Here is a 23,964-nt window from a genome sequence, read left to right as displayed (position 1 = left end):
AACAAATGGATCGCTCCATGGGTATGAGAGATAGATGTGCTGCTCTGTCTGTGGCTGTTACACACGTGCCGATGTGAAGGATGTGCACAGAGCAGAAAGGAAAGGAGCAGCTTAAGAGGAGGAGGCAGTGCGAAGATGTGATCAATGTCTCTAACCCACACCATTCCCTAATACCTAATATTCAGTGACAAATCAGCCCGTTTCTGAACCCAAACAGTCCCCGGATTGGTGAGCTCACGATTCAGCCTTATGAAAGGGTGAATGTTTTACTCAGAGAATGAAAGAGAACTCGGAAATTGGTAAATACCAGCGCCGTGCCTCTGTGTTGTCGTGCAACACTCAGGTGCTCGGTTCGAGTTGCGCGCAGCTCTTTAGCTATGGCAGCAGAGTGCTCAGAATGCATTGGAAACTTCCTCGGTGAGAAAGCTTTGGCATAACACGCGCGGCATAACAGTTAATGAATGCTTTGCCCAAGCAAGGCAAAGGCAAGTGCGTTACTATCAAATCCTCACGCATTAATGCTTTTGAAAGGAGCTCTCACGCCATTCTGATCCCAGACAAGCAGCGGTGCTCGGGGCGGCGATCCGGGAACGGGAGGTGCGCGCGGGGCTCCCGGTGCCGCTCTTCCAAGTGGCGGCGGAGCGGAGGGCGGCAGCCAGAGCCACAGACACGCGGATATTTACAACTTCGCACTTCTGCAGCGCTCCGAAATATTCCTCCTCTGGGAATAAAAAAAAAAGAATAACGGGGCGGGTTCGCGCGGGCGGAGGTGAGCGCCGCGAACACCCGGGGCCGTCGGGGCGGGATGGAGCGGCGGGCAGCCCGGAGCGGAGCGGGGCGGGGCGGGACCCCCGGAGCCGCCCGCGGGGACCCTCCCTCCGCCCGCCTCCCGCCTCCGCGCCGCCAGGGGAAGCGGCGGGGAGCGAAGCGGCCGCTCCCCAGAGCCCCCCCGGCCATGCCGAGGGAGGAGGAGGAAGAGGAGGAGGAGGGAGCGCGGCCGCTGGCGGGATAGAGGCGGGCGGCGGCGGTGCCCCGCGCGGGGCGAGGCGGAGCGGCGGCCCCGCGCCCGTCCATGGGGCGGCGCTGAGGGACGTTGCGGCGCGGCGGGGCAGCATGAAGAAGGCGCTGCTCCTCAGCCGCTTCCTTCTGCTGCTGCCCTGGGTGCTCGTCGTCGTCATCGTGCTGGACATCGACAGCAGCAGGACGCCGACGACCGCGCCGGGACCCCGCGGCGGAGAGAGCGGCGGCGGCAGCGGCGGCGGAGGGTCCCGGCCGGCGACGGAGCGGGCGTCCTCACCGCGGCGCCCCGAGGCCGCGCTGCCCACCATCTATGCCATCACGCCCACGTACAGCCGCCCGGTGCAGAAGGCCGAGCTGACCCGGCTGGCCAACACCCTCCGGCAGGTGGCGCGGCTCCACTGGATCCTGGTGGAGGACGCGGCGACGCGCAGCGAGCTGGTGAGCCGCTTCGTGGCGGACGCCGGGCTGCCCTGCACGCACCTACACGTCCCCACGCCGCGCCGCTACAAACGGCCTGGGCAGCCCCGCGCCACCGAGCAGCGCAACGCCGCCCTGGCCTGGCTGAGGCAGCGGCACCAGCACCTGCCGGCCCCTCAGCCCGGCGTGCTCTTCTTCGCCGACGACGACAACACCTACAGCCTGGAGCTCTTCCACGAGGTGCGTGCGGACGGGCCGCGGGCTCCCCTAAGCGCCGGCCGTCGGCGCTTCCCTCCGGCGCCCGAGTTCGGTCCGGGCGGGCGCTCCGCCGCATCCCCGGTCCCCGCCCCGCCGGGATGCGGCGCCTTGCCGGGGTTCCCCGCAGCCCTGCGCACTTGTGACGGCTTTCCCCTTTCCCTGCCGAGCGAGGCGGGTTTGGGGATTATGTAACGAGTGAGAGCCGCCACGGAGCGCCCTGACCGCCCCGGTTGTTCCAGGCTGAGCCCCGCGTTCCTTCAGGTGACGCCCCGGCTGCTTTTTCGCGGCTCCTCGTGGAGCCGCCCGGGATGCGCGAAGCTCTCGCTTCCTAGAAGCGGCGGATCGGATCGCTCCCGCAGCGAGCGAGCAGCCTTCCAGCAGTCCCTCGGTGCGGGGACTCGCTGTTGTCTTTACTTCAGCCCCGTGCTGAGGCGCTCCAGTAAGTGAGGCTCTCTGCTCTCTTTGTGGCCCCCCTCGGCAGGGAGGAGGGCTGTACGATGAGTGGGCCACCAGCAGCGGAAGATGATTGTTGGGGGTGTAACCTCGGCAGGGACGCAGCAGGGTCGACGGGCAGATGGGAGCATGAGGCTGTTGGTGACCCGCGTCCATCGCTGAGGGGAACTGCTATGCTTGGGAGTCACAAGGGTTCTTTGGATGCCTTAGGACAACGCATGAAATTCCCTAAAGCTGGTTGTTTTAGAAGAATTGCTTTTGTTTGCTCATGTTTAGGTGGTAGTGCATCTATTCCTGTTTTCGTCATGCTGGCAGTTATGCGGTCCTTCTGAGCAGGGTGCCCCACTTTCTTTCTCAGTTTGGCATTCAGCACTGTTGCTGCCAGTTTGAGGACCTTGTCCTGGAGACACAGTTCTTATTGTGAGTGATGTCCTGAAAGTCTCGTGGCTGTGCTGAGGGTGTTGTAATGTCCCAGACCTCCATGGGTGGAAGTGTCCGTTTCTGCTCGAAGATACAAACTACCCTGATGTTTCCTAAGGGGCTCTGTAAATTGATACAGAAAATGCATTAAGAATGGTTTGAGTTGGAATGAACCCATAAGGGTCACACAGTGCAGCTCCCCTGCAGCGAGCAGTAACATCCACAGTTAGATCAAGTTGTTCAGAGCTGTGTTCAGCCTGACTGTGAATGTCTCCAGGGGTGGGGCATCCACCACTTATCTGGGCAATCTGTTCCTGTGCTTCACTGCACTTACCAGGAAAAACCTTTTCCTTATATTCAGTTTATGTATCCCCTCTTTTAGTTTGAAACCATTTCCCCACTCCTGTTGCAACAGACTGCTTAGAAGTCTGTCCCCCTCTTTCTTACAGCCTTGCTTCAGGTACTGAAAGGCTGCTCTCAGGTCTCCCCACAGCCTTCTCCAGGCTGAACAGCCCCAGCTCTCTCAGCCTGTCCTTGCAGAAGAGGTGTTCCATCCCTTGGATCAGTTTTGTGGCCCTCCTCTGGATGTGTCCTGACAGGTGCTCATGTGCTGAGGACTCCACATCAGGGTGTAGCACTCCAGGTGAGGTCTTACCAGCGCAGAGCAGAGGGGCAGGATCCCTTCCCTCAGCCTGTTGACCATGCTTCTTTTGGTGTAGCTGGGGTTGCAGTTGCCTTTTTGGGCTGTGAGGGCACATTTGCATGAAAGCAAAGGAAAGGAATGAACGTGTTGGGGGCCAACCTTAAGAATTACAGGCGTGGCAGAGGATTTATGCTTCCTCTCACTCACAGGAGCACAGGTGATCTTGCACCCACAGCACTCACCCCTGAGACTGCCCTTTCACCAGGTTTAGCTGGTGGGGAAGAGCTGTTTATTTTGTGCCTTGTGTTTGCAGGCTGGCCCATGTGCATGAGTGAGTTCTCCCTTGAGATGTAGCAGCTGTAAAGCTCCGGTGTGGGAGCAGAGAGGGAGCTTTTGCTTCAGATTCCACCAACTGTTCCCATGGCTGTTTTTTGGCGTCACTGGTGTGTATAAGGCAGTCTCTGGGATGCCACCAATAGTCCCACTGGGAGCACCTCGTCCACCTGGCAGAGATAAGTGGAAGTCCCCTGGCAGGGTTTGCCGGAGGGATGTGCCTTCACAGCAAGTGGGAAGTGCATGTGCAGGGAGATAGCAGTCTTGTTGTTAGCAAAGGCACTGCTTGAAATTTTATTTCTTGTTCAAAAAAACCTCTGTGGTTACAGATTCTGACTTGACAGCTTTGTAGTAAATCCTGCTCTCTCCTTCAGGAATTGATTGATTTATGAGGGTAAACTGAGCTTCTTTTCCGAGCACGAAGAGAGCACTTCAGAATGTGTTGCATGCAGAAGGAATCCAGTAGTAATTCTGCCTGAAAGTGGCTCTGAAGGTGCCTGAGAGGGAGGTTTTCTCTGCCTGTTATTTGGTACTGTACCAGGAGCCATCCTCCAGCTCTGCAACTTCCTAATCCCACATCTGGTCATCTCTCACCCACTTGGGGGGCAGCATGAATGTGAACAAGGAGAGAGAAGCTCTCGGTTCTGGTCGGAGCGCTGCCCTCTGCTGGCTGGGCAGCCCTCTGCAGGTCGTGCCACAGGCTAAGGGACATGAGGGTGGGTGAGAGGTGTGCATTTTGCTGCTAATTCCTGCAGTAGGAGGATGTTACTGCAGGGCAGAAGATGTGCCAGGGAGCTGTATGCCAGTGTAAGATTGTGTTCATGGCGGCTCCTCTGCTGTGGGTTTCCCTGGTGCTGCAGTGAAAGGCAGAGCCTTTTAGCAGAGCTTGCTGTGAGCAGTGGTGTATGAGCAATAGGGGCACAATAAAAAAAGGAGTGTGTTTTGACATAGGATGCCGTGGCACGTTGCTGAGAGCTTTCAATGAGGAAATTCTGATCTTTGTCCAAAGTACTCCTATCTGGTATTTACAGGAATAAGTGTGTTATATTTGATAGGGAGTGAACTATGCAGCGTCTTACGTGGAAATGAGGGGAATAGAAAACAGGAAAAAAAAAAAAAAACTCTGCAGAGGTGTTATGCTGTTTATACCACTGTCTGTGGTATAAAACTGGAGCTCTCTGTTGCTTTTATAAATGTTTGTGGGGTTGTTTTGTTTTGTTTTGTAGGACGTATAATGGATCATGTGTATAGCTTAGTTTTTTGCTGGCAAGATTATGTCCTGGAAGTCAAACTAGACAGGGGATGAGCAAGTTTAGCAGTAGTTCTTAGAGTATGGTGGAGAGGCTGGGTTGTCCTTCTGCTGTTCCAGTGCATTGGTCATCTGCTCAGCTGAGTGTTTTGTTGGGGAGGTCCCATCTTCCTTGCAAGAGCTTTGGGGAAGGACCAGTTGTTCCAGGGTTGCAACATTCCTTGGAAAGCTCAAGAAATAGTTGCAGGAATGGAAGTGAGGCCTTTGAATTATTCCCAGCTCTTTCCATTTGAGAGTATAACGATGCTCAGGTGAAAAATCATGCTTTTAGTTCAGTGCTGCTGGTTCTGGCATATTGTTTTGTCATTTATTCTTTCGGGATGCAGACCTCAGAAGTGATTTATTTTTTTCCATGCTCACACATGATGCGTTTGCCTGGAGGTGTCCGTCTGCATCAAAACCAGCAGTCCACTTTCTGAAAACATCTTTTATCAGCTGAACCTCAGCTGCATTCATAACAAAGCCACCGCGAGGCCTGAAATCCCCAATTCAGTGCGTGATACGCTTTACAGATGTTTCTATATGAATCATCATAACTTCTATTTTATACTGTAGGTCATTCTTCTTGCAGTGACTCTGTTATAGTTTGTTGCCTTTGTGCTTCATCCTATTCCTGAATGCAAGTTATTGTAATATTGTGACTGATTCTTAGCAACTGCTGATTTTATATTTTCAGACATACTGGAGGAAAATTTAGGTAAGACTCACATTCCACTTTCCTAGAGAGGTGTTAGAAACAAGACTCCAGCCCAAGCGCTGGGAACTGCAGGTAAACATGGTTGAAATTTCCCTGCCTTGAACTCTTCCCCCAAATTCTTAGCAAATGTCTTCAGTGTGCCAAAAAGTGAGCTTGTATTAAGAAATGCATTGACTGCTGCAGGTTCCTCTTTGGGTTCTGTCTGCCAGTTTTGTTTGCATTTTGCTCAGACACTTAAAGTGAGATATATTTGAAATTAAAGTGCTTGTGTTTAAAGCCATGACCTCCCTCGCTGCCACCCCTAGCCCTCTGGTCACTGCTGTCTAAGATTTCATAGCAGGGTTCGCTAGCTGCCTAAAGAATGCCAGAACAGCAGATACTGGAACAGGCTGCCCAGAGGGACTGTGGATGCCCTGTCCCTGGAGGTGTTCAAGGCCAGGTTGGATGGGGCCCCGGGTAACCTGGTCCAGTATTAAATGTGAAGGTCAGCAGCCCTGCCTGCTGCAGGGGGTTGGAGCTTCATGATCCTTGAGGTCCCTTCCAATCCAAGCCATTCTATGACACTGCTGTCATGCCTGAATGTGAGCTGAGGGTTCCTTTAGAGGAACTCACGCCCTACTGTGTGTTCTGAATACAGCCCTGTAGAATGGAGTTCAAAGTAAATCACAGCATTAATTCTCATTTCTAAGGAAAAAAACAAATCCTTTTATTTAGTAGCTCAGCATTTAGCCTAGTTGCTCACTGAGCTGGAGAGCAGAATTCAAATTGCTGTATCTGTTGCCTGCACAAGGATGCCCTGACTATCATGCTGGAAGGGAAGGAGGGGAGGAGAAAGAGCACCACCCTTTTAGCTTGAACTTGAGGATGTTTTTACAGATAATTCAAGGTTCATGGAGCCACAGAAAATATGAGAATCTGATCAGTGTTCTCTGACTCAGTCAGCTGGGTTCTTCTTCGCAGTAGTAGTTTAAACAAACATTGAATTAACCACAAAATCTCTGGTATTTAGAAAGTATGATAATGCTACCTAAGCCTAAGTTGTCCACGCAGGATCATCCTCAAATCAACCAGATGGGAACGAATCATGAGGAAGAGATGAAAAATAATGAACATTTCTTCTCTGCTAATAGATATTGATAATTCTCATAGTGGCACTATAGAGCAGAGTTGTTTGGGTAGTTCAGAATGAAGGGCAGGGACACAAGAAAATGTTTTCATTCTCCCAGGATGTTTGCATGAAGATAGCAGATATTCTAACTCTTGCTAACAGTTTGCAGCTCGAAAAAATCCTTGTTAGTGAAAGCAGAACCTATATATATGCAGACACTATGTGTCACACAGACATCTGATGGCCAGTACAAGTGTCTGCCAGCCAGCACTGGCTTCCTTCCTTTCTTGCTGGCTCTCTGTGATGCTGTGGCTTTCTACTTTGCATTACTGGGGCAGGGCTGCTTCAGTTCATAGAATCATTGAATGGCCTGGATTGAAAAGGACCTGTGATCATGTAGTTTCAACTCTCCTGCTGTGTGCAGGGTCACCAACCACCAGACCAGGCTGCCCAGAGCCACATCCAGCCTGGCTTTGAATGCCTCCAGGGATGGGGCATCCACAGCCACCTTGGGCAACCTGTTCCAGTGCGTCACCACCCTCTGGGTGAAAAACTGCCTCCTAATATCCAACCTAAACCTCCTCTGTCCCCTAGATAATGCTCTTTCAAAGTGAATTTTATACACATTTCAGGAGATGATTTGTTCTCTCTTAATGGCTTAAATTGGTTTGGTTTTGTATATATGTGGGAGATGGCAGTTTTTGTTTGCTACTTTATTCATAGACTTAAACTAGCGCCAAAAATTCCAGGGACTTTTGATCTGTTACAACAATCAAAGAAACCTAATGGAGGCTTCTCCTTCTGATTCGAATAGTTTCTGGTTGAAACATAAGTGAGAACTGACGCTGTTTGACTTGTCAAAAAAATCTTAGTAAAATATTTTGAAAGCAAGGATTAAAATTTCTGCATCTCTGACTCTGTTCACGACTTTCTCTATTAGCAGAAGGTTCTACATAGTTTTTTGATTCCTTTTCTTTCCCCCGAGGGTTCTGTTGGCTTTTTTCCCTCTTGCAAGGAGACTTCTCACATTCGATAGGGCTTTTATAGGAGTGAACAGTAGGGAACGGAACTTTTGCTTTAGTTTTTCCATGATCTTCTTTGTAAAACAGTTTGAAAGCAACACAGAAAAGACAGAAGAGGTATTTCCTACCTATTTCAAATGTAACGAGGGAAAGGTTTGTGCTCCTTTGATAGCTTCATATAGCAGATTAAGGGTAGGACATTTACGTAAAAGTTGACTTCCAGGTAGTTTTTAATGGATATGGTTATGCAAAAGATATAAAAGTAGTGAAAGCGAATCTAATTCTCTTTGAGAACACAGAGATTTTCTGTTGGAAAATCAGATTTTTGCCATCGTCTTAAAAATAACACTCAGTAGCACAGACAGAATTAAATATTAGCTGGCTGTCATTAGTTATTTGCCTCATAATAAAAAAAGATCTAAATAAGAGTTAGCAGTGCATTAAATACCTTTCTGGGATATAAATTATTTAAGAATACATGGCAGATTTTAAATGCACACTGACATTCCCCTTGCACACAGACATGTAATACCTATGCTAAAAAGGTTGCGTTGAAAGATGCTGGTAGAGAAACAATGACATGGCTTAAAAAATGAGAGGAAACAGTGCCAAAAAGGTTATTTGAAGCGGATTTATTCAAGTGAGGGGCTATGGATTACAAGGTACCAAACGCTCTCTATTTCTGTACTTTGACAGCAATCTTCTCCTTTTTACCTGCAAAACTAATACTGTTGCTATGAAATTAATTATGAATCGTCGGTGGCTCTTTAGAGGTGTGTTGCACGATGCAAGAGCACAACTGAGTGGAATGACAGAAAACAGGATAAGAAAAAGAATTAGTAAGTGGAAGAGCTGAAAGTGTTGTGTTTTGGAAGTCTTCCCAGTGCAGAGATTGGCTCCTAGCTGCAGTTGTTAAGGGGTGGTACAGCTTTCTCCTGTAGTGAAGCAGTGCTGACATTTTACCCAAGGATGCTGATGTCATTTAGGAGCATTAATCAATGTATCCAATGCGTAAAATGTTGCTTGAGAGAGGGGAAGTTAATCTGTCTTCCCTATGTGGTGTGGACTGTAAAAACCATTGGAGGCAACGTGAGGAAAGGTAAAAGGAAGAGCTTTCCAGTAGTATGATGAAGCAATGAGTCTCATTACCTGTAAGGGCTGTGGAGCTTCTGTGGTGTTCAAGAACAGACGAGACAAATATCTGTCAGGTTATATTGAAGCGCCATCTCCCCAGCTGCAGGGCTGGCTAGGGGAGGGACTGCTTTGCAGACCCTTCCTGTGCATTGTCCAGTGGAGGCACAGACCCTTTGTAGTCAAGTTCACTGACATCAAACTTGCTTTTTGAAGGTCCTTTCCACACAACATCACAGGCACAGATTTTCTGTGACTCAGTATCCCTTTGAAGTAGTGTTAGGAGTAGGAGCTCCATTTCGTGCCTAAGTGAATGGGGAGCAGAGGAGCTATCCTTCTGGCAATGTAAGTTTTGTTGAAACAGAAATTGGCTGTATGTGGCCTGAGAGTAATGCATGATGCCTGTTTTGAGAACAGATAGGGTTGCTGGCTGTGCTCAAGTAACCTGTGGCACTCATTTTCTGGGAGAGCTGTGCTGGAGGACCTCTATGTTACCTCTCTGATAGCAGTAAATTGGAGTTTTGCATATAGATGTATTTGAAACTCACTGGAATGGGGTTTGATCCATTCATTCCAACAGCCTGAAGATGGACCAGGATGTATCACACAAGGACTGAAGCAGTAGAGGACAGAACAGTGCTTACTGCTTGCAGCAGTCAAATTTGCTTTGCTAGAAACATTGAATCCCAAATAGAAAAGCATCAACACCAGGCTGCAATAACACCAGCATGGTTGTTTCAGCACTGAAGCCTTTTCACTGTAAAGAACTAGGAGTCTACTTCCTTCTCTCTGTCGTTTACCTTTTTTCCCCTAAGGCTTCTTTATTTTCTCACTGGCTTGACATCTTACCCATCCATCAGTCCCACACATCCCATTAAGTAGCTTTCCTTGATTGACTGAGATGCTTTTTTTGGCAATGCTTTTAACACTATCTCTTCTATTACTCAGCTACATTTTCTGCATTTTCACTTGTTATTCTTTAGCAGTCCCTGTGTTACTACTATATCTGCTGCCATGTTCCCATCGCCTCATTGGGATTTCTGTTGTCAGTTGTTAATGCTCTCTCTGTCATTTCCTTGCCTACTCCTTCCTAGTTCTCCTCTGCTTCATTTTGGCTTATTCTACCATCTTAGTGTCCGTTTCCTCACCTTCCCCCACCCAGAACATCACTCTCCTCTGTGTCCCAACCAAATTAAGGATAGGAAAAAGCATTTCCAGGAGATTCATCCTAACTTAAGGCAGCTGTCTAAGCCAGGTTGGATGAATCACATTGGCACATTTGTATCTCTGCTCGTTAACTATCAAAGTTGAACTAGGATAAACTAGATGCCTGACTTACAGAGAGTTCCCTGTAAGTGCGATGAATCTCATTCTTGTACACTGCCAGGACTTAAAAGCACTCAGTGATAAGAGAGCATGCGATGCCACATTAAAATGACAGCTAGAAGAGCAATTTAGGAAGCTGTTTTCATTTATAGGATTTGAATAGTTGCGTAACCCACAGCAGCAAAGCTGTTTAGAATTAGCATGTTTCTGAATCACCTTTTCGTTTGATAGTGCCAAATTCCAGCTGCAAGCTGACCTTTTAATCCAAATATGGCTTTCACAGAGTCATACATAAATACAGCCATAATGCATCAGTATGTTAAATGCATAATGCTATTCTCAGAAGATTGAAAGAAATATTCCCACTTCCATCTGCCTAGCACATCCCGAGGCTGCCAGGTATTTCAGAATTAGCATAAATAGTGGTCTAGATGTGCTCTGGCTGTTTGTACTGAAAGGGATTGTTGCATTCTTGACACAGGCTTATTTCATTCTCCACAAATGGAACCTGTGAGAATAAGGAAAGTAACACAAGGGCAAAATAAAGAGCTCTGTAAACGTTTACCTATTTTCTTCTGATGTATGGTGGCTTTACTGGCTTAACTTGCAGACACGGAGACAGACCCAAGGCTATAATAATTCTTGGGTCATTTTGTGCCCATTTCATGAGGTCAGTGAGATACTCTGGAGTAACAAGGTTTTGCTACACACTTTGTAAGGTGAGATATTAATGTAAATCTCCCTGGCTCTGTTAGTGTGAATGCTGTAGCCAGTATTCACCCAGTACAGAAGTGTTGTGTGACCTGGCTCAGTTTGCAGCATAGCTACACAAATGTGGGAAAAGACTGAGCTTGGACTTACTGTGCATGAGCTGCCTTAGTATAGCTGGGGGCATGTTTGTGCTTACCTGGGGGCACTTTGTGCTTGCTGTGGGTGCGGACCGGCAGCTGGCACAGAGCAGCTGGAGCACTGTAAATCAGTACAGTGATAAGTTGGTCCTGCAGCCATATGCTCAAGTATGTGTTGGTGCCGATAGATAAGAGGTGAGGTCTGTGTTCATCCTGCAGATAGCACCAGCTTAGTGTAGTAGGATGTGTGGCTTGATCATGCCCTGCAGACCTACTGGAAAGTTGGCTGTATAGACAAGCCCAACAGGATCATGTCTTATGTCCATATCCCATGGCTTTGGATGTTAATGTCCATACACCATTAGAAAAAATTGCAGTGTGGATGTATCATTAAAAATAGGTAAAATCATGAAGGTGCACTGACCCTGACATAGTGGAATTCAGCATCTTACATTGAAGAAACAAGGCAGTGAGTAGGATTGCAACCCTGGACATCATGAGAGCCAAATTTGACCTCTTCAGGGATCTGCTTGGAGTTGGGATCTTCCATGGGTTGGAACATTGGAAGTAAGGAAGCTCAAGAGAGTTGGCTGACATTCAAGCACCACTTCCTCCAGGCTCAAGATTGGTGCATCCCTAACAGTAAGAAATCAGGCAAAGGTGGCAGGAGATCCACATGGATGAGCAAGGAGCTCATGGAAAAACTCAAATGGAAGAAGAAAGTCTATGGAATGTAGAAAAGGTTTCTAGCCACTTGAGAGAACATGGCAGACTGGTGAGGCCACATTTGGAGTATTGTGTCCAATGCTGGGCTCCTCAGTTCAAGAAAGAATGTGAACTTCTAGAGTCCAGCAGAGGGTCACAAAGGTGATGATTGGCCTGGAGCATCTCCCTTATGAGGAAAGGCTGAGAGACCTAGGACTGTTCAGCCTGGAGAAGACTGCAAGGGGAAGACTGCTTGTAAAAATCTAATGGGTGACAGTCAACTAGATGCAGTCAGGCTCTTTTCAGTGGTGCCCAGCAATGGGGAAAAAGGGCAGTGGGCACAAACTGAAAGTTCCATATGTTCTTGAGGCAAAACATCTTTACTTGTAAAGGTGACAGAGTACTGGAATAAGTTGCCCAGAGATGTTGTGTAGTCTGGCGATATCTTCCCTGGAGATATTCAGAACCCACATGGATACTTTCCCATGTAACCTATTCTAGGGAACCTGCTTTGGCAGGAGGGTTGGACTCGGTGCTCTCCAGAGGTTCCTTCCAACCACTACGATTCTGTGAGGTTTGACTGATTTCTGTATCAGAATAGTTGAGTGCTAATTCTGCATTTTCTAAATGGAAGAGTGGAAGAGATGGGAAAAATAATCTGTAGCAGGCAGGAGCAATAAAACAGTCAGTGGTTTGGACACAGAAGATGCACGAAGAGTTGGAAGGAGAGGAGGTGTACAGCTCTCTTCTGTGTGTGCATATACAGCTGATTTCTAAATATATATTTTATGTGCTCCCTATGTTCACTTGAAAATCTGCTAATGTTTCTAACTTAAAAATGAGACTCAGACTGAAGTGCTTTCTTTGTGTTTGTTTTTTTTTTTTTCTTCTGGTGGATCTCCTGGGAGTTTAGATGATACATATGATAAATCTTTCACCTTGACAGAAAGAGAGGCAAGTGTTTAATATTTAACCAAGGTTGTCTTTCACTTGAATGTCTTTCTATAGGGGAGAGCATTACAAATAAGTAAAATTGTATTTGTTTTTGCAAAGATGAGTGTTTGAGAGGAGAAGGGGATTGCACTTCCCTAAGGAACAGGCCTCAACTACTCTAGAAGATGAGATTGTTTTAAAAATCAATCAAATTAAGCCTGTGTTACAGTGGGATAGCTTGATACTTGCTTAAAAAGAACCATATTTAAGCACAGTAGTTAAGCCAGTGTGGTACAGCTTGGCAAATTGTAGTGCTTGTGCTCTCCATTCTGCATCTGGCTCCTCAGTCCGCACTGCGGAGCAGCTCATCGGTGTTTAAGTCATGTTACCTTCCCTTTCAATGCAGAAATCGGGCTGCTAACCAGTGTGCTGAATTCCAAGAACCCCAACCTGACACACTTGTTGCTAAAGAGTCATTTTCCACTCTGCAATCTCCTGTGGGATAGATGAGGCCACGATAGATGAGCGTTTACAGGATTACTTCTACTTATATTGGAAACCAACTCCCACGCTGCCCATGCCATAGAAACTCAGCAGTTCTTTCTGAAACAGCATGTAAATGTTTAAAGGCATGGTCCAAACTTTTTTTTTTTTTTTTTTGCATGAGCCTTTAATAGATGTAACCTCTTTTGTACAGATCTGCTGTAGTGCAGGCAGGGGGAGAGCTGTGTGTCACTGTTTCTTAACTGTACGTGTAATGAAGTGTGCACTTGCTAATCATTCCTATAATAGTCTATCTCACCGTGCTGCTACGCTACATAAGCAATCTATAGAAATATACTTACTAAAAGAGTGCCAAACACCACACACCTTTAAAACAAACATGAAAGCAAGAACCATTTTTTTCATGACTTTACATTTCTTATAAAAACATGAATAGAGCATTTCTGGTAGGGTGGAGGTGCCTACTGGAAGAGAGCTGAAGCTCTCACAGAAAATGAATAGGCCTTTGCAGCCTCCAAATGCTTACCCTGTCGGGCTCAAATCTGCAAGCAACCATTGCTTTTAAATGACTGTTGCAGAGGATTAATGTGTAGGCTTCCCACCAACACTTACAGCAAAGCTTTCTAGGAATAGTGCAGGAAATCACGCTCTGCTCGCCTCTTGCAGATGCGCACGACCCGTAAGGTGTCGGTGTGGCCTGTGGGGTTGGTCGGGGGACGGCGGTACGAGCGCCCGGTTGTGGAGAACGGCAAGGTCGTCGGGTGGTACACGGGCTGGAGAGCTGACAGGCCCTTCGCCATCGACATGGCCGGTAAGTGCTAAGCTTCATGCTGTGTGAATGACAGAAAGCTCATCGTGCCTATTCTTACATTTTTTTGTGAGCGGGGTGGAAGCATACATCCCTGGAGGCGTTCAAGGCCAGGCTGGATGTGGCTCTGGGCAGCCTGGTCTGCTGGTTGGCGACCCTGCACATAGCAGGAGAGCTGAAACTGGGTGATCATTGCGGTCCTTTTCAACCCAAGCCATTCAGCGGTCCCAGAGTAAGCAGATTTTAAAGCTTCTCAAGCATATCTGCTGTTCATAGTGCTATAGCATTAAATATCCTAGAAGTCTTAGTTTGCACACCTCATTTAATTAAGTTGCTTCTTGGTGATGGTGCAGCTTACTTTCACTTGCTTGTAATTGCATGTGGCAACTTGGCTTTTATGTTGAATGAATTGTTTTTCTGGAATGAGTTAATTGTAAATCAATTCATCCAGTTAATTTTTGCAGGGAGCCTTGCCTTGCCTTGAGTCATCCATCTACAGCCGGCAGTATAAATGGAGACCCTTCTTAGACCTCGTGTTGTAAAACGCTACTTTATCATGACATAATTCATTGTTTTATTGGCTATTTGGAGTGATGGTGATAACTGTAGATGGATGTAGTATGAAATGCTGGGCTTAGGGGGAAAAAAATCACTGACAGCTATAGCGTAGCAGAAGGCAGAAAAGCTTCAAAATTGATCTAATCAATCTTCCACTGGGAAGCTGGCACACCATGCAGCTCTGTCTTGCTGTCAGTCCATGCTTAGGCACTCTTTCCTGTATATTCACCACTGCCACATGAATCATCGCTGTGCCAAATTTTGATTTCTAGTGCAGCAGCAGCTGGTTTCCCAGTATGATGCAGCACTTCAGCAGTTTTGAAATAGGTTGCTCTGAAAGTAATGCCTCCTATTTATTTCCATGAAAACTGTAACTAGGAAAGAGCTGAAAACTGCAGCTAGAAAGAGCACAATAATGCTGTTAGATAAAGTAAATTCTCTGCCGCGAAACAGTATTTTTCAACATAGTCACTATCATTAGCTATGCATTTTTGCCAGTGATGAACAAGAGCCTGCTTGCTGCACTCACAAACATCTGCATGGCCATTGAGAATGTGGCTTGTCTTTCATGTTGCTGTCACCATTGCTGAAATGCACCACCCACCTCCTCACTGTGGTCTCATCCACTGTTTGGTCTCCATAAATGTTCAGCAGGCGTCAATGAATGTCAGTGGGTGCCATTTTTCCATATGGAGGAATTCAGTGACACACCTTCACTTCGTAGGCTCTTCTGTGTCAGATTCCATGTTTGCCACATCACACAGCAACAACGTGGAACAGAATACTGGTGGGAAGTTTCAACCTCTATTGCCATAGCACCAACATGTGCCTCCCACACTGTGGGCTAACATAATAAAATAGGAGGTATTACTTTTGGAGCAGTCCCTGGATATTCATGGACAAGAGGGATGGGGAAAAATACAGGAACGGGATAGAATTGGCCAGCAGTTTTCATTTTTTTGAGACCTTTATGTCTTGGGAGTGGAAAAAGGACAGAGCTTGAGGGTTTTCTTTTTTAATGGATTGAGGTGTTCCATGAAAAGTGGTGAAGTATCAACAGGTGAATTTTTCTACATCATAGAAACCATTCAGGTTACTGGTATTCCTGGCATGAGAGCATTGGGGCATAGAGGTAGAGGTAGTCCTTGGGGGGAGATTGAATTCTGCCTGTCCCTACAATCATGCTTCTGTGAGAATAGTCTGCATGTGGATTATAGATCCATATCCTGTGCTGCAGAAAGGCATTATAAGGATGATAGCACGGTTCATAATTTATTAGCAGCAGACAAAAAGCCATTATGCTACATTAGGCAAGGGACAAACCCTCATCGGAGGAGATGTGAGGAAAGCTCATGTCATCTTTGCTTACAGTTTGCAGTTGCTGCTGCAACACTGGCTCATGGGAGAGGCAGCTCTGTGAGCATTACCTGCTCCTGTACCTATAGAGGTCTTGGAAGGGAGGGACTATGGAGACAGAGGTGCGAGGGCTGAGAGTATCAGAAATCAGTGTAGAATCACAAATAAGAAGGTGCTGCTTTGGAGAGAACTTTATTAGTCCAACAAATATAACAAACATTTGAATTACATTTTGATATCGTTATTTCAGTAAAAAGGGAAAGCACATGAACTTCTTATTCTAGACTTGAAGGCATGGGGCCAAATTTGTATCGCCCATGGGTCACATGGGGCAGTTCTGATTTCATGGGAATCAGCTGAGACCCTCGCTAACCAACTTCTGGATTCTTCTTTGAAATGTCACATTTTATCAGTGAAGAAAACATAGGTTATTTCTTTCTAGAATTTTGTGGCTGACACAGTTATTCCCCAGTGCTAAATTGCATTCAGAAAGCAGAGTAGCTGTTTCCTGTGTTCCTTATTGTCAGGCAACCACCAGAGCATACAGATGAGTTCTGGTGTTTTTAAAGTACCGCCTGAGTTTTAACAGTAGGTGGTTTGCAGAGTGTGAGGAGGAAGGGAGGAAAAGAGAAAGAGAATTGGGTGTTGTAAGCAAAACATAACACTGAGTTTGAGCAAGTAGGAAAAGGGGGTAAGAAATGACTGCAAATGTGTTGAGAGCATTTGGATTTTAGAGCAGAGGGAGTTCGCCTAAGGGTATGGGGCCAAGGGGAAGGAGGAGAAAATGAACAGTTTGTCTGGAAAACAGACATCTGAGTGCACACTCAGAAGAGGAGGAAGGGGAGTAAATAATTATTTGGTTGTTGTTCCTCTCGGCTCTGCCCACCAGAAGCAAGGGAGAGTGGGGGGAATAGGATGGAGCTGCATTTTGCTCTCGCCTCTTGTGAGCGTCTGACTCGTCCCCAGAACTCTGTGGTACCACAAGCACCCCTTAAATGTTTCCTTGCTCAAGTCTGAGTACCAGGGCTGTGTGTGTCCATGTTTTCAGTTCTGGCCGCAGCAAGCAGGGCTCAGCATCTGCAGCATGAGCTGTTGTCTCATCTCTGTGCATCCTCCGCAGCTGATTTAAGGAGAGTCTTCAGTTATATAAAACACAAACCTTAAGTAGGGAGGTTGATGTGGCAGCAAATTCAAAACTATTTTTGAACTTCTAAGGTAAATTCTACCTATTTATTTGTTTTTTAAGAGAATGGTAAGTGGTATTTCTTTTTGGTTGAAATTCAACTTTACTTATTGCTTTGGAAACATATTACCTAGATCTGCTGAAGAAATGTTTTTGTAGTTCTCAGTAAAAACAGCACTTGGCTGGATTCTGCAATAAATATTATTGGTGCTTTTAGCTAGGCTATGATAATATTTTATTAAACAGAGCTAAGCAAATTCTGTATCCATTACATGAAAGTAATAGGAGTTGGGCTCTTGTATAACACAAAGAAATTCATTTAAGAAATTGTTCTTTAAGATATAGACAAACATTGCCCAAAGGTTAGAAAGGGAAACAAACTGTCTATTCAGATGTGCAGTCCTAAGGCTTTAAAAGTATTATTAAAATATGGGTTAAACGTGAACTGAGGAAAGCTAGTTTTAAAAAAAAAAAGTTTGTTATACTGCCATGTCAGAAAGTAAGAAGTATGGCTACGAATCGTCGCTACGGGCAGGTCTCACTTTGATCTAAGCAAAACATACCCCAAGATACCTTTTGTCACTGGTGTTTCTGTCATAGACTGATCAGAATCTGACTGGGATAGCAGTGAAGCTTTTTTTTTCCTGGTGACTCTAGCCAAGGCGCTCTTAATTATAGTAGGCTGACTAAAAATTAATGTGACAGACCCCAGCTCAATCCCCTTTTTATGGGAGTGCCATAGTAAAGGAAATGGAACCAACAACAGTTGGTAGCCTTGATGTAGAACTACCTGAGAAGGTAAGCGGATGGAAGATGAGTAACTTTAAGCAACAGTTGTTTTTGTTGTTTGTTTGGTTAAAAATACACTATACATACCGTATATGGCCAGATAAGTTCTTAGGATCATGAATGGTTTGGGTTGGAAGGGACCTCTAGGACCATCAAGCTCCAACCCCCTGCCACAGCTAGGGCTGCCTACCGCTAGATCAAGTACTGGACTGCAGTGCTCAGGGCCGCATCCAGCCTGACCTTAAACACCTTGTAAATGGGAGTGTTGTTTCCCAAAATCCCAGTCCCCAGGGATTTTGCCTGACAGCTACGACTTTTCAGATAAGATGGAGAGCAGCTTGACAACCAGCTCAGCCAGCTCCCTTAGGTTGCTGGGATGCGTGCCATCCGGCCCCATAGTCGTGCACACTTTCAGTCTTGTGAGTTGGTCTCAGATTTGCTCTGCCCTTATGGTGGGGGGGGGGTGAGTTTGCTCCTAGTTCCCAGCTGAAGTCAGCCTGCTGTGCTTGTCTTAACCTCAAGCTCTGCAAATACTTGAAGTGTCTACAAGAACGTACAGGAACTCCTTTAGACAGATTCTGGACCTAGACAGCCTGATGCAGATACGAGCTCTAATCTGTCATTACACTCTGATATCTGAAGGAATGCAGCCCATAACAAGAACACTTGTAGGCTTTTGGAGAATTTGAAAAATCTCAATGTAATGTCACACATAGAAACAAAAATTCTCAGGTTATCAGCAGCCACTTGGGCAATTGAAGTGAGTGCACTGTGTTTATTATAGACCTGATTTTAAATCTTCTGCGATGCTTATCGATTTATTTATGGCTTGTTCCCTGTGCAAGAATTGTTACTTTCTTTACCACCCATGAGAACTAGTTGGATCATGAATCTCATAATGTCAGGACTGTTCAAGGAAAAGAGATGTGTGCTTTTTATTAGCATTCCAGGAGCTGCTTCAGGTGTACAGATTAATCTGTACCTGTGAATCACTGGGCAAGCACATTTTGGAGTCATTCATAGTTCTCTGAGTCCCTCTGCTAGGGCCCAAGCAACCACCTGATCCTTGGATTTTGCAGTAGTATGCCATCTGTGTTACATCTCATCTTTCTCATGATTCTTCTCAGAAAAGAAGCTGTCTATTAATACACTGGAAAACGTGGCATATTTTGTCTGAAAAAGCTGCAGAATGGAAGTACAAAGAAATCTTGATTGGCTGTGGCAGATGATAAACTCAAAGCCCCCACCCTGACATCAAAGGATGTAAGAACTTCTTCAGAGATTGCTGGGTTTAACATAGAGAGTCTCTTTCATAGTAAATTAATTGTCAGCAGAGTTCTCTGTTCTGACATATGAAAACATGTGGCTGAGCACCTCTACGGCACTGAACTCAAATGGTGCGTTACCTGAAGAGGAAGGAAGCAGACTTCAAGTCATGTATGGTTAACAAGTCAAAGGCAGTATCTTAAACTGCATGGAAACCAGCATATCTGTGTCACCATCAGCACTAAGCTTTAGCATTTGTTCACTCTGGAAATGATAAAAACTGAAGTTTCTGGCTTGCCTTCAGCTACTATGCTATCTGGAGCATTCAGGAGGCAAAGCTATTAATCGCAGCAACTAAATCTTGAAAGGCTGTCTAACTGGGTGAAGAAAAATGTTTCCATCATTTAACAGAAGCTGTTAATCCAAGACAAGGTGTGAATTAACAGGTTCCAGAGAAAGCAACACAGATGTAATCTTTGCTGTGTCTTCCAGATACCTCATCCTCCAACAAATTCATTCTTATCTGGGCGGCTCATCAGCCAATTAGATTTCATTTACGGCTTTGCATCAAACAGAAACAGCAAAACAGCGTGTTACACTGTGGCTATAAACTTGTCCTGTGGTATTTCATGTGATTAAGCTTAGCATGACTTTGTAGAAATAGTGCGTGTAGCGCTGTCTGCTTATGCTATACTGGAGAAGTTACTTCCACCAAGGAATTATGTGAAATTAGCTACTGTCACTGGCCTATTACCATGGGATAATTATCTGCTAGGGGAAGTAACTAGTGCTACTATGGTTAGCCCTGCACCATCTCACCTCTTTTTGATGCCATAATGTTCTGCCTGTGATAAAGTGAACTAGAAGTTGGCCCTAGAAAATGGTTTTCATTCAAGTGCTTTGAAAGTTTATCTACATAAATACGTCAATATGTGAAACTGAAGCAGTTGTAAAGCAGTGCTGAAAAACCAGATAGCCAAAGGGAGAGGTCTCCTTGAACTTTTTTTTTTTCAAGTTGCTACTTATTGAAAACCCTAACGATACACAAAGAATGCATGACCACTGATTAGGGAAACAAACCTCAGGACAGTCAGTATGCAGTACTGCATGTCTTTATGTACAACAGCTTAATAATTTGACTTTATTCCCTGCCTGAAAAAGGGAGGATTTTTGGAACCCACATTGGTGCCCCTCACAGCCATGTGACAAAGACCTAGACAGCATTGAGGGCCTGTAGTCTGCTGAAGATGAACCCCACTGAGGAAGGCAAGTCCAAATCTGCCATCATTCTTCTTCCTGCTGGCCCCTGCTAAGGCCAGCCAATAACAGAACCATCATAGAATAGAATCATACAATCTCCAAGGTTGGAAAAGGCCCACAGGATCACCCAGTCCAACCATCCATCAATCACCAACAGTTCTCACTAAACCATGTCTCTCAACACAACGTCCAAATGTTCCTTGATCACCTCCAGGATTGGTGACTCCACCACCTCCCTGGGCAGCCCATTCCAGTGCCTAACAGAGAACTGCTGGGTGCAGCACTGCTTCTAACAGGTGGGGCAGCCAACACTCTATTAGAGGAAGTTACGCTCTTTCTTTTAGTTTTTAATTAGAAAAATCTTAATACTAGCTTCAGAATTAAGTACTCTTGCAGTTTTCCGGAACAGATGCCAAAACTGTTGCAAAGGGACAGCTGGAACCACTGTGAACTGACAAAACACCATTTATTTGGTAGACCTGCTCTTAGACACAAGGCTATGCAAACGTAATTTTCCTTCACAAGTTTATCAGGCTGACTTTTGAGTCATCCTTAAAGAAGTTTACACGTGACTGAATCCTGCTGAGTAACAACTTCAAATTTCTATAAGCAGTGGCAAATTGAAGATTCACAAAAGCTGCTTCAGAAAGGGTGAGCTCGTTCAAATCACTGATTTCTCAATTTAGCTCCCTTTGAGGGACCTAATGTATGTTATTAGGGAGAATGCATTACAAACAAGCACTGATGAGATCCTTTGATAGTGCTGCGCAACACCCGGATCAGCTATAGACTGTCCTGCAGGTGGCCATTTAGATGAATGATTCAGAAGTCCCCAGTAGCCACAGGGTGTAGAAAGCCAACATACACCATGTATGAATTGTCCTCCATCAGTAATGTTAAAAATCTCTAAAGTCAACAGTTGCTTTGTGTAAGTAACATTCTAATCCTTTTTTTCTGATTCTCACCCTCAAACCAAGAAATACTTTTTCAGTGTGGATTCCATACATCTTATTTTAGTTAAAATTCAGTTTTATTTCTTAATTAGAAGGAGAAAGGAAAATTCTCTTTATGACAGGAAATTGATGAACTGTTGAAAATCTGAGTGCATCTTCAGGCAAAAGAAAAGAATGCGGGCTGTCCTATCCTACCAAACACTGTCTACTCATATAACCAATCTTACAACATTTTTAAAAGATGCGTGGTGTTTTGTAGGTTAAGTGTAACTTGCCTACAAAAAACCTGTGTTTTTTCTTAACCGTTTTATTCTTCCTTTCTTCAAGGATTTGCTGTGAGCCTGCAGGTGATTCTGTCCCATCCAAAGGCCGTATTCAAGCGTCGCGGTTCTCAGCCAGGAATGCAAGAATCTGATTTTCTGAAACAGATAACAACAGTGGAGGAACTGGAGCCAAAAGCAAACAACTGCACAAAGGTACCCATTTATTTTCTAAAAAGGCTCTCAATGGTCTTTGTAGATGACCGTACTAACAAAGTGTTATTTGATAGGTTCTCGTGTGGCACACACGAACAGAAAAAGTCAATCTAGCTAATGAGCCAAAATATCATCTGGACACAGTCAACATTGAGGTATGATCCTGAGACGAGTCACAGCACAGCGGATGCGTTTGGAAAGTGCTCCAATTCAGCCCCTGTAACAGCCTACAGGTGTGAGAATTTTTGGTCACCCGGTGGACTTCTGTGGAAACAAAAGAAAGTTGTCAGATATTCTATTAGGCAAATCAAATGGGTGTGCTTTGTTCTAACTTGTTTGCATGCACTTCTGAACTCATCTTAATAAACTGACACTTACCTTTGCTGTAAAGCTGTTTCCACATAGTAAAAACAATCAATCGATCAATCGAAACATGACTGCAATGGAATATTGTCAAAATCATCATCCAGTTTTTGTATTTATCCAGCTTAGTGGTATAATTATAAACTGATTTTAAATCATGAACTGTTGATCTAAATATTTGCATAAATAGATCCTCCAAATGCTTTCCTTCATAAAAATCAGACTTAAAGAAATAGCTGTCAAATAGTTATGCAATAATGAAATAAAAACCCACAATCACTTACGGATTCATCTTTTTAATATAGGGAAATAACATTTTATCATTATGAGGCACCATAAAATGTAAACACAATCACTGTCATAAACCTGGATATTTCTGCAAGGAAAGATGGATCTGTTCACACCAAGTTACCTTGTATGCATACCAGTTCTCAGCATTAATACTGCATACATGCCTCGCGAGCCCGCTTGGGTGCTTTAGCACAGGAAACTCAAATGGATCAAATGCTCATTTTTAAAAGAATAGACTATTAATTTGTAGGACTAGAGTAACATCCAGGTTTATCTTCCTTTCAATGATCATATTCCCTGTTATGCACACCATAATAACGTCACAGTGAAATGCATGATGAAACAAAATTTGTTTGATACACTAGAAAACATTGCTGTGATACATTTACATTCTATTTATATATGATTAAATATTTGTTCATACAGTACCTTCTACAGGATTACTGGGTAATTTTTGGGGGGGATCGGGGGTTTATATTTTTGGATATTACTAACATGATAGCTACGTCCCTTAAATGCAAACCATTTGATCTAGAATTTTGAGGGGAAAAAAACAATACATGGTTAAGCAGCTTCTTAAATACATGGTCTATGAAATCATATGCATTGTATGAAAACGTTGCCAGTGATATATAAATGTGTTCTTGATCTGCTTTTCACTACATCAAATTTAAATCAATACAGACCACAACACGGTCAGTCAGTTATATTCTTAATCTGAACAGCCTGGGAAAAAGAAAAAGTATGTCCATGGAGAGAACAGCGGAAGTAAATGCATTTGGACAAGGAATGTTAGGTGGCTCTTCTGGGTGAAACCTCTATTGCAACGTTCATTTCCACAGTTGTGTGCTGAGAGTCTGACCCGAGGAGCTTCCAGTCCATCCCGCCACTGTGCTGGGGGGCTGCCCAAAGCCCATCACATTGCTGGAGCTGCTGAGGTTCATTCCAGCCATCTGCTGATTCATCTGTGAAGCATACAAGAGTCCAGTGAGACTGGAGCCGAGAGGCAAGTTAGCCAGAAAGCAGTACTACCTCCTAAACCAGCAAATCAGTTGCTAAATCAGTTAAAAGATACTGTCCTAAAACTAGTATTTCTCATTAAATAAAAATACTGTCTCTAGGAAAGCATCTAAATATTTTTCAGGGCACCAGCTCCTCTAGATCCAGTTTCTGTTCAGGTGATCGCTGTGATACAGCAGCTGACTGGCAGTGTATGAGAAGGCTGTACAGCATTCAACTAGCAAATTCTAGTAGTGAACACAGAGCTTGAGACAAGGGAGCCCAATGTACTTCTGCTGATAGGAGCTCTCTTTCAACTTTCAGAGCTAACCAACAGAATTTTGGCAATTTTACTGAAGAAACATCCAAGCAAGTAGCAAAGCCTTGTCTACATTTGCAACTCCAGATGATGGTTTTTGTTTCAGCAGTATTTCTTTGGAGCCCTCAATATCTTGACTGCACCACTATTTTGTGTTGTTTTGTTTTATATTAATTGTCCATTTAGTCAGCAACCAATGACACAGACTTATAAACT

General features: G+C 45.0%; 2 protein-coding genes across 4 annotated transcripts in view; one reads left to right on the top strand and one right to left on the bottom strand.

Moving 5' to 3' along the window:
* Positions 1 to 904: 904 nt before the first annotated feature.
* Positions 905 to 22,426, top strand: B3GAT2 (beta-1,3-glucuronyltransferase 2). The gene is made up of 4 exons (XM_052686424.1): positions 905 to 1,677; positions 13,794 to 13,938; positions 21,628 to 21,776; positions 21,851 to 22,426. Exons 1-4 carry the CDS (start codon positions 1,114 to 1,116, stop codon positions 21,935 to 21,937), a joined length of 945 nt encoding a protein of 314 aa, XP_052542384.1. The 5' UTR covers positions 905 to 1,113; the 3' UTR covers positions 21,938 to 22,426.
* SMAP1 (small ArfGAP 1) overlaps positions 22,420 to 23,964 on the bottom strand; it is a 93,260-nt gene continuing 91,715 nt past the window's right edge. For all 3 annotated transcript variants that reach the window (XM_052686346.1, XM_052686355.1, XM_052686364.1), the window contains one exon: positions 22,420 to 23,395. In XM_052686346.1, the coding sequence (XP_052542306.1) occupies positions 23,261 to 23,395 (135 nt within the window). In that variant the 3' untranslated portion in view covers positions 22,420 to 23,260. The remainder of the gene's footprint in view (positions 23,396 to 23,964) is intronic.

Source organism: Tympanuchus pallidicinctus, unplaced genomic scaffold (assembly GCF_026119805.1).
Source record: "Tympanuchus pallidicinctus isolate F22 unplaced genomic scaffold, pur_lepc_1.0 scaffold1, whole genome shotgun sequence".
Taxonomy (NCBI): Eukaryota; Metazoa; Chordata; class Aves; order Galliformes; family Phasianidae; genus Tympanuchus; species Tympanuchus pallidicinctus.
Note: the sequence above shows the minus strand (reverse complement) of the source record. Positions and strands in the feature narration are given on the sequence as shown.

Bases quoted from the DNA above. Each gene is read 5' to 3' on its own strand.
- B3GAT2 (XM_052686424.1), top strand. From the start codon at position 1,114: ATGAAGAAGGCGCTGCTCCTCAGCCGCTTCCTTCTGCTGCTGCCCTGG. The intron at 13,939-21,627 runs GTAAGTGCTAAG...CCTTTCTTCAAG, and splicing joins CTTCGCCATCGACATGGCCG to GATTTGCTGTGAGCCTGCAG. The intron at 21,777-21,850 runs GTACCCATTTAT...GTTATTTGATAG, and splicing joins AAGCAAACAACTGCACAAAG to GTTCTCGTGTGGCACACACG.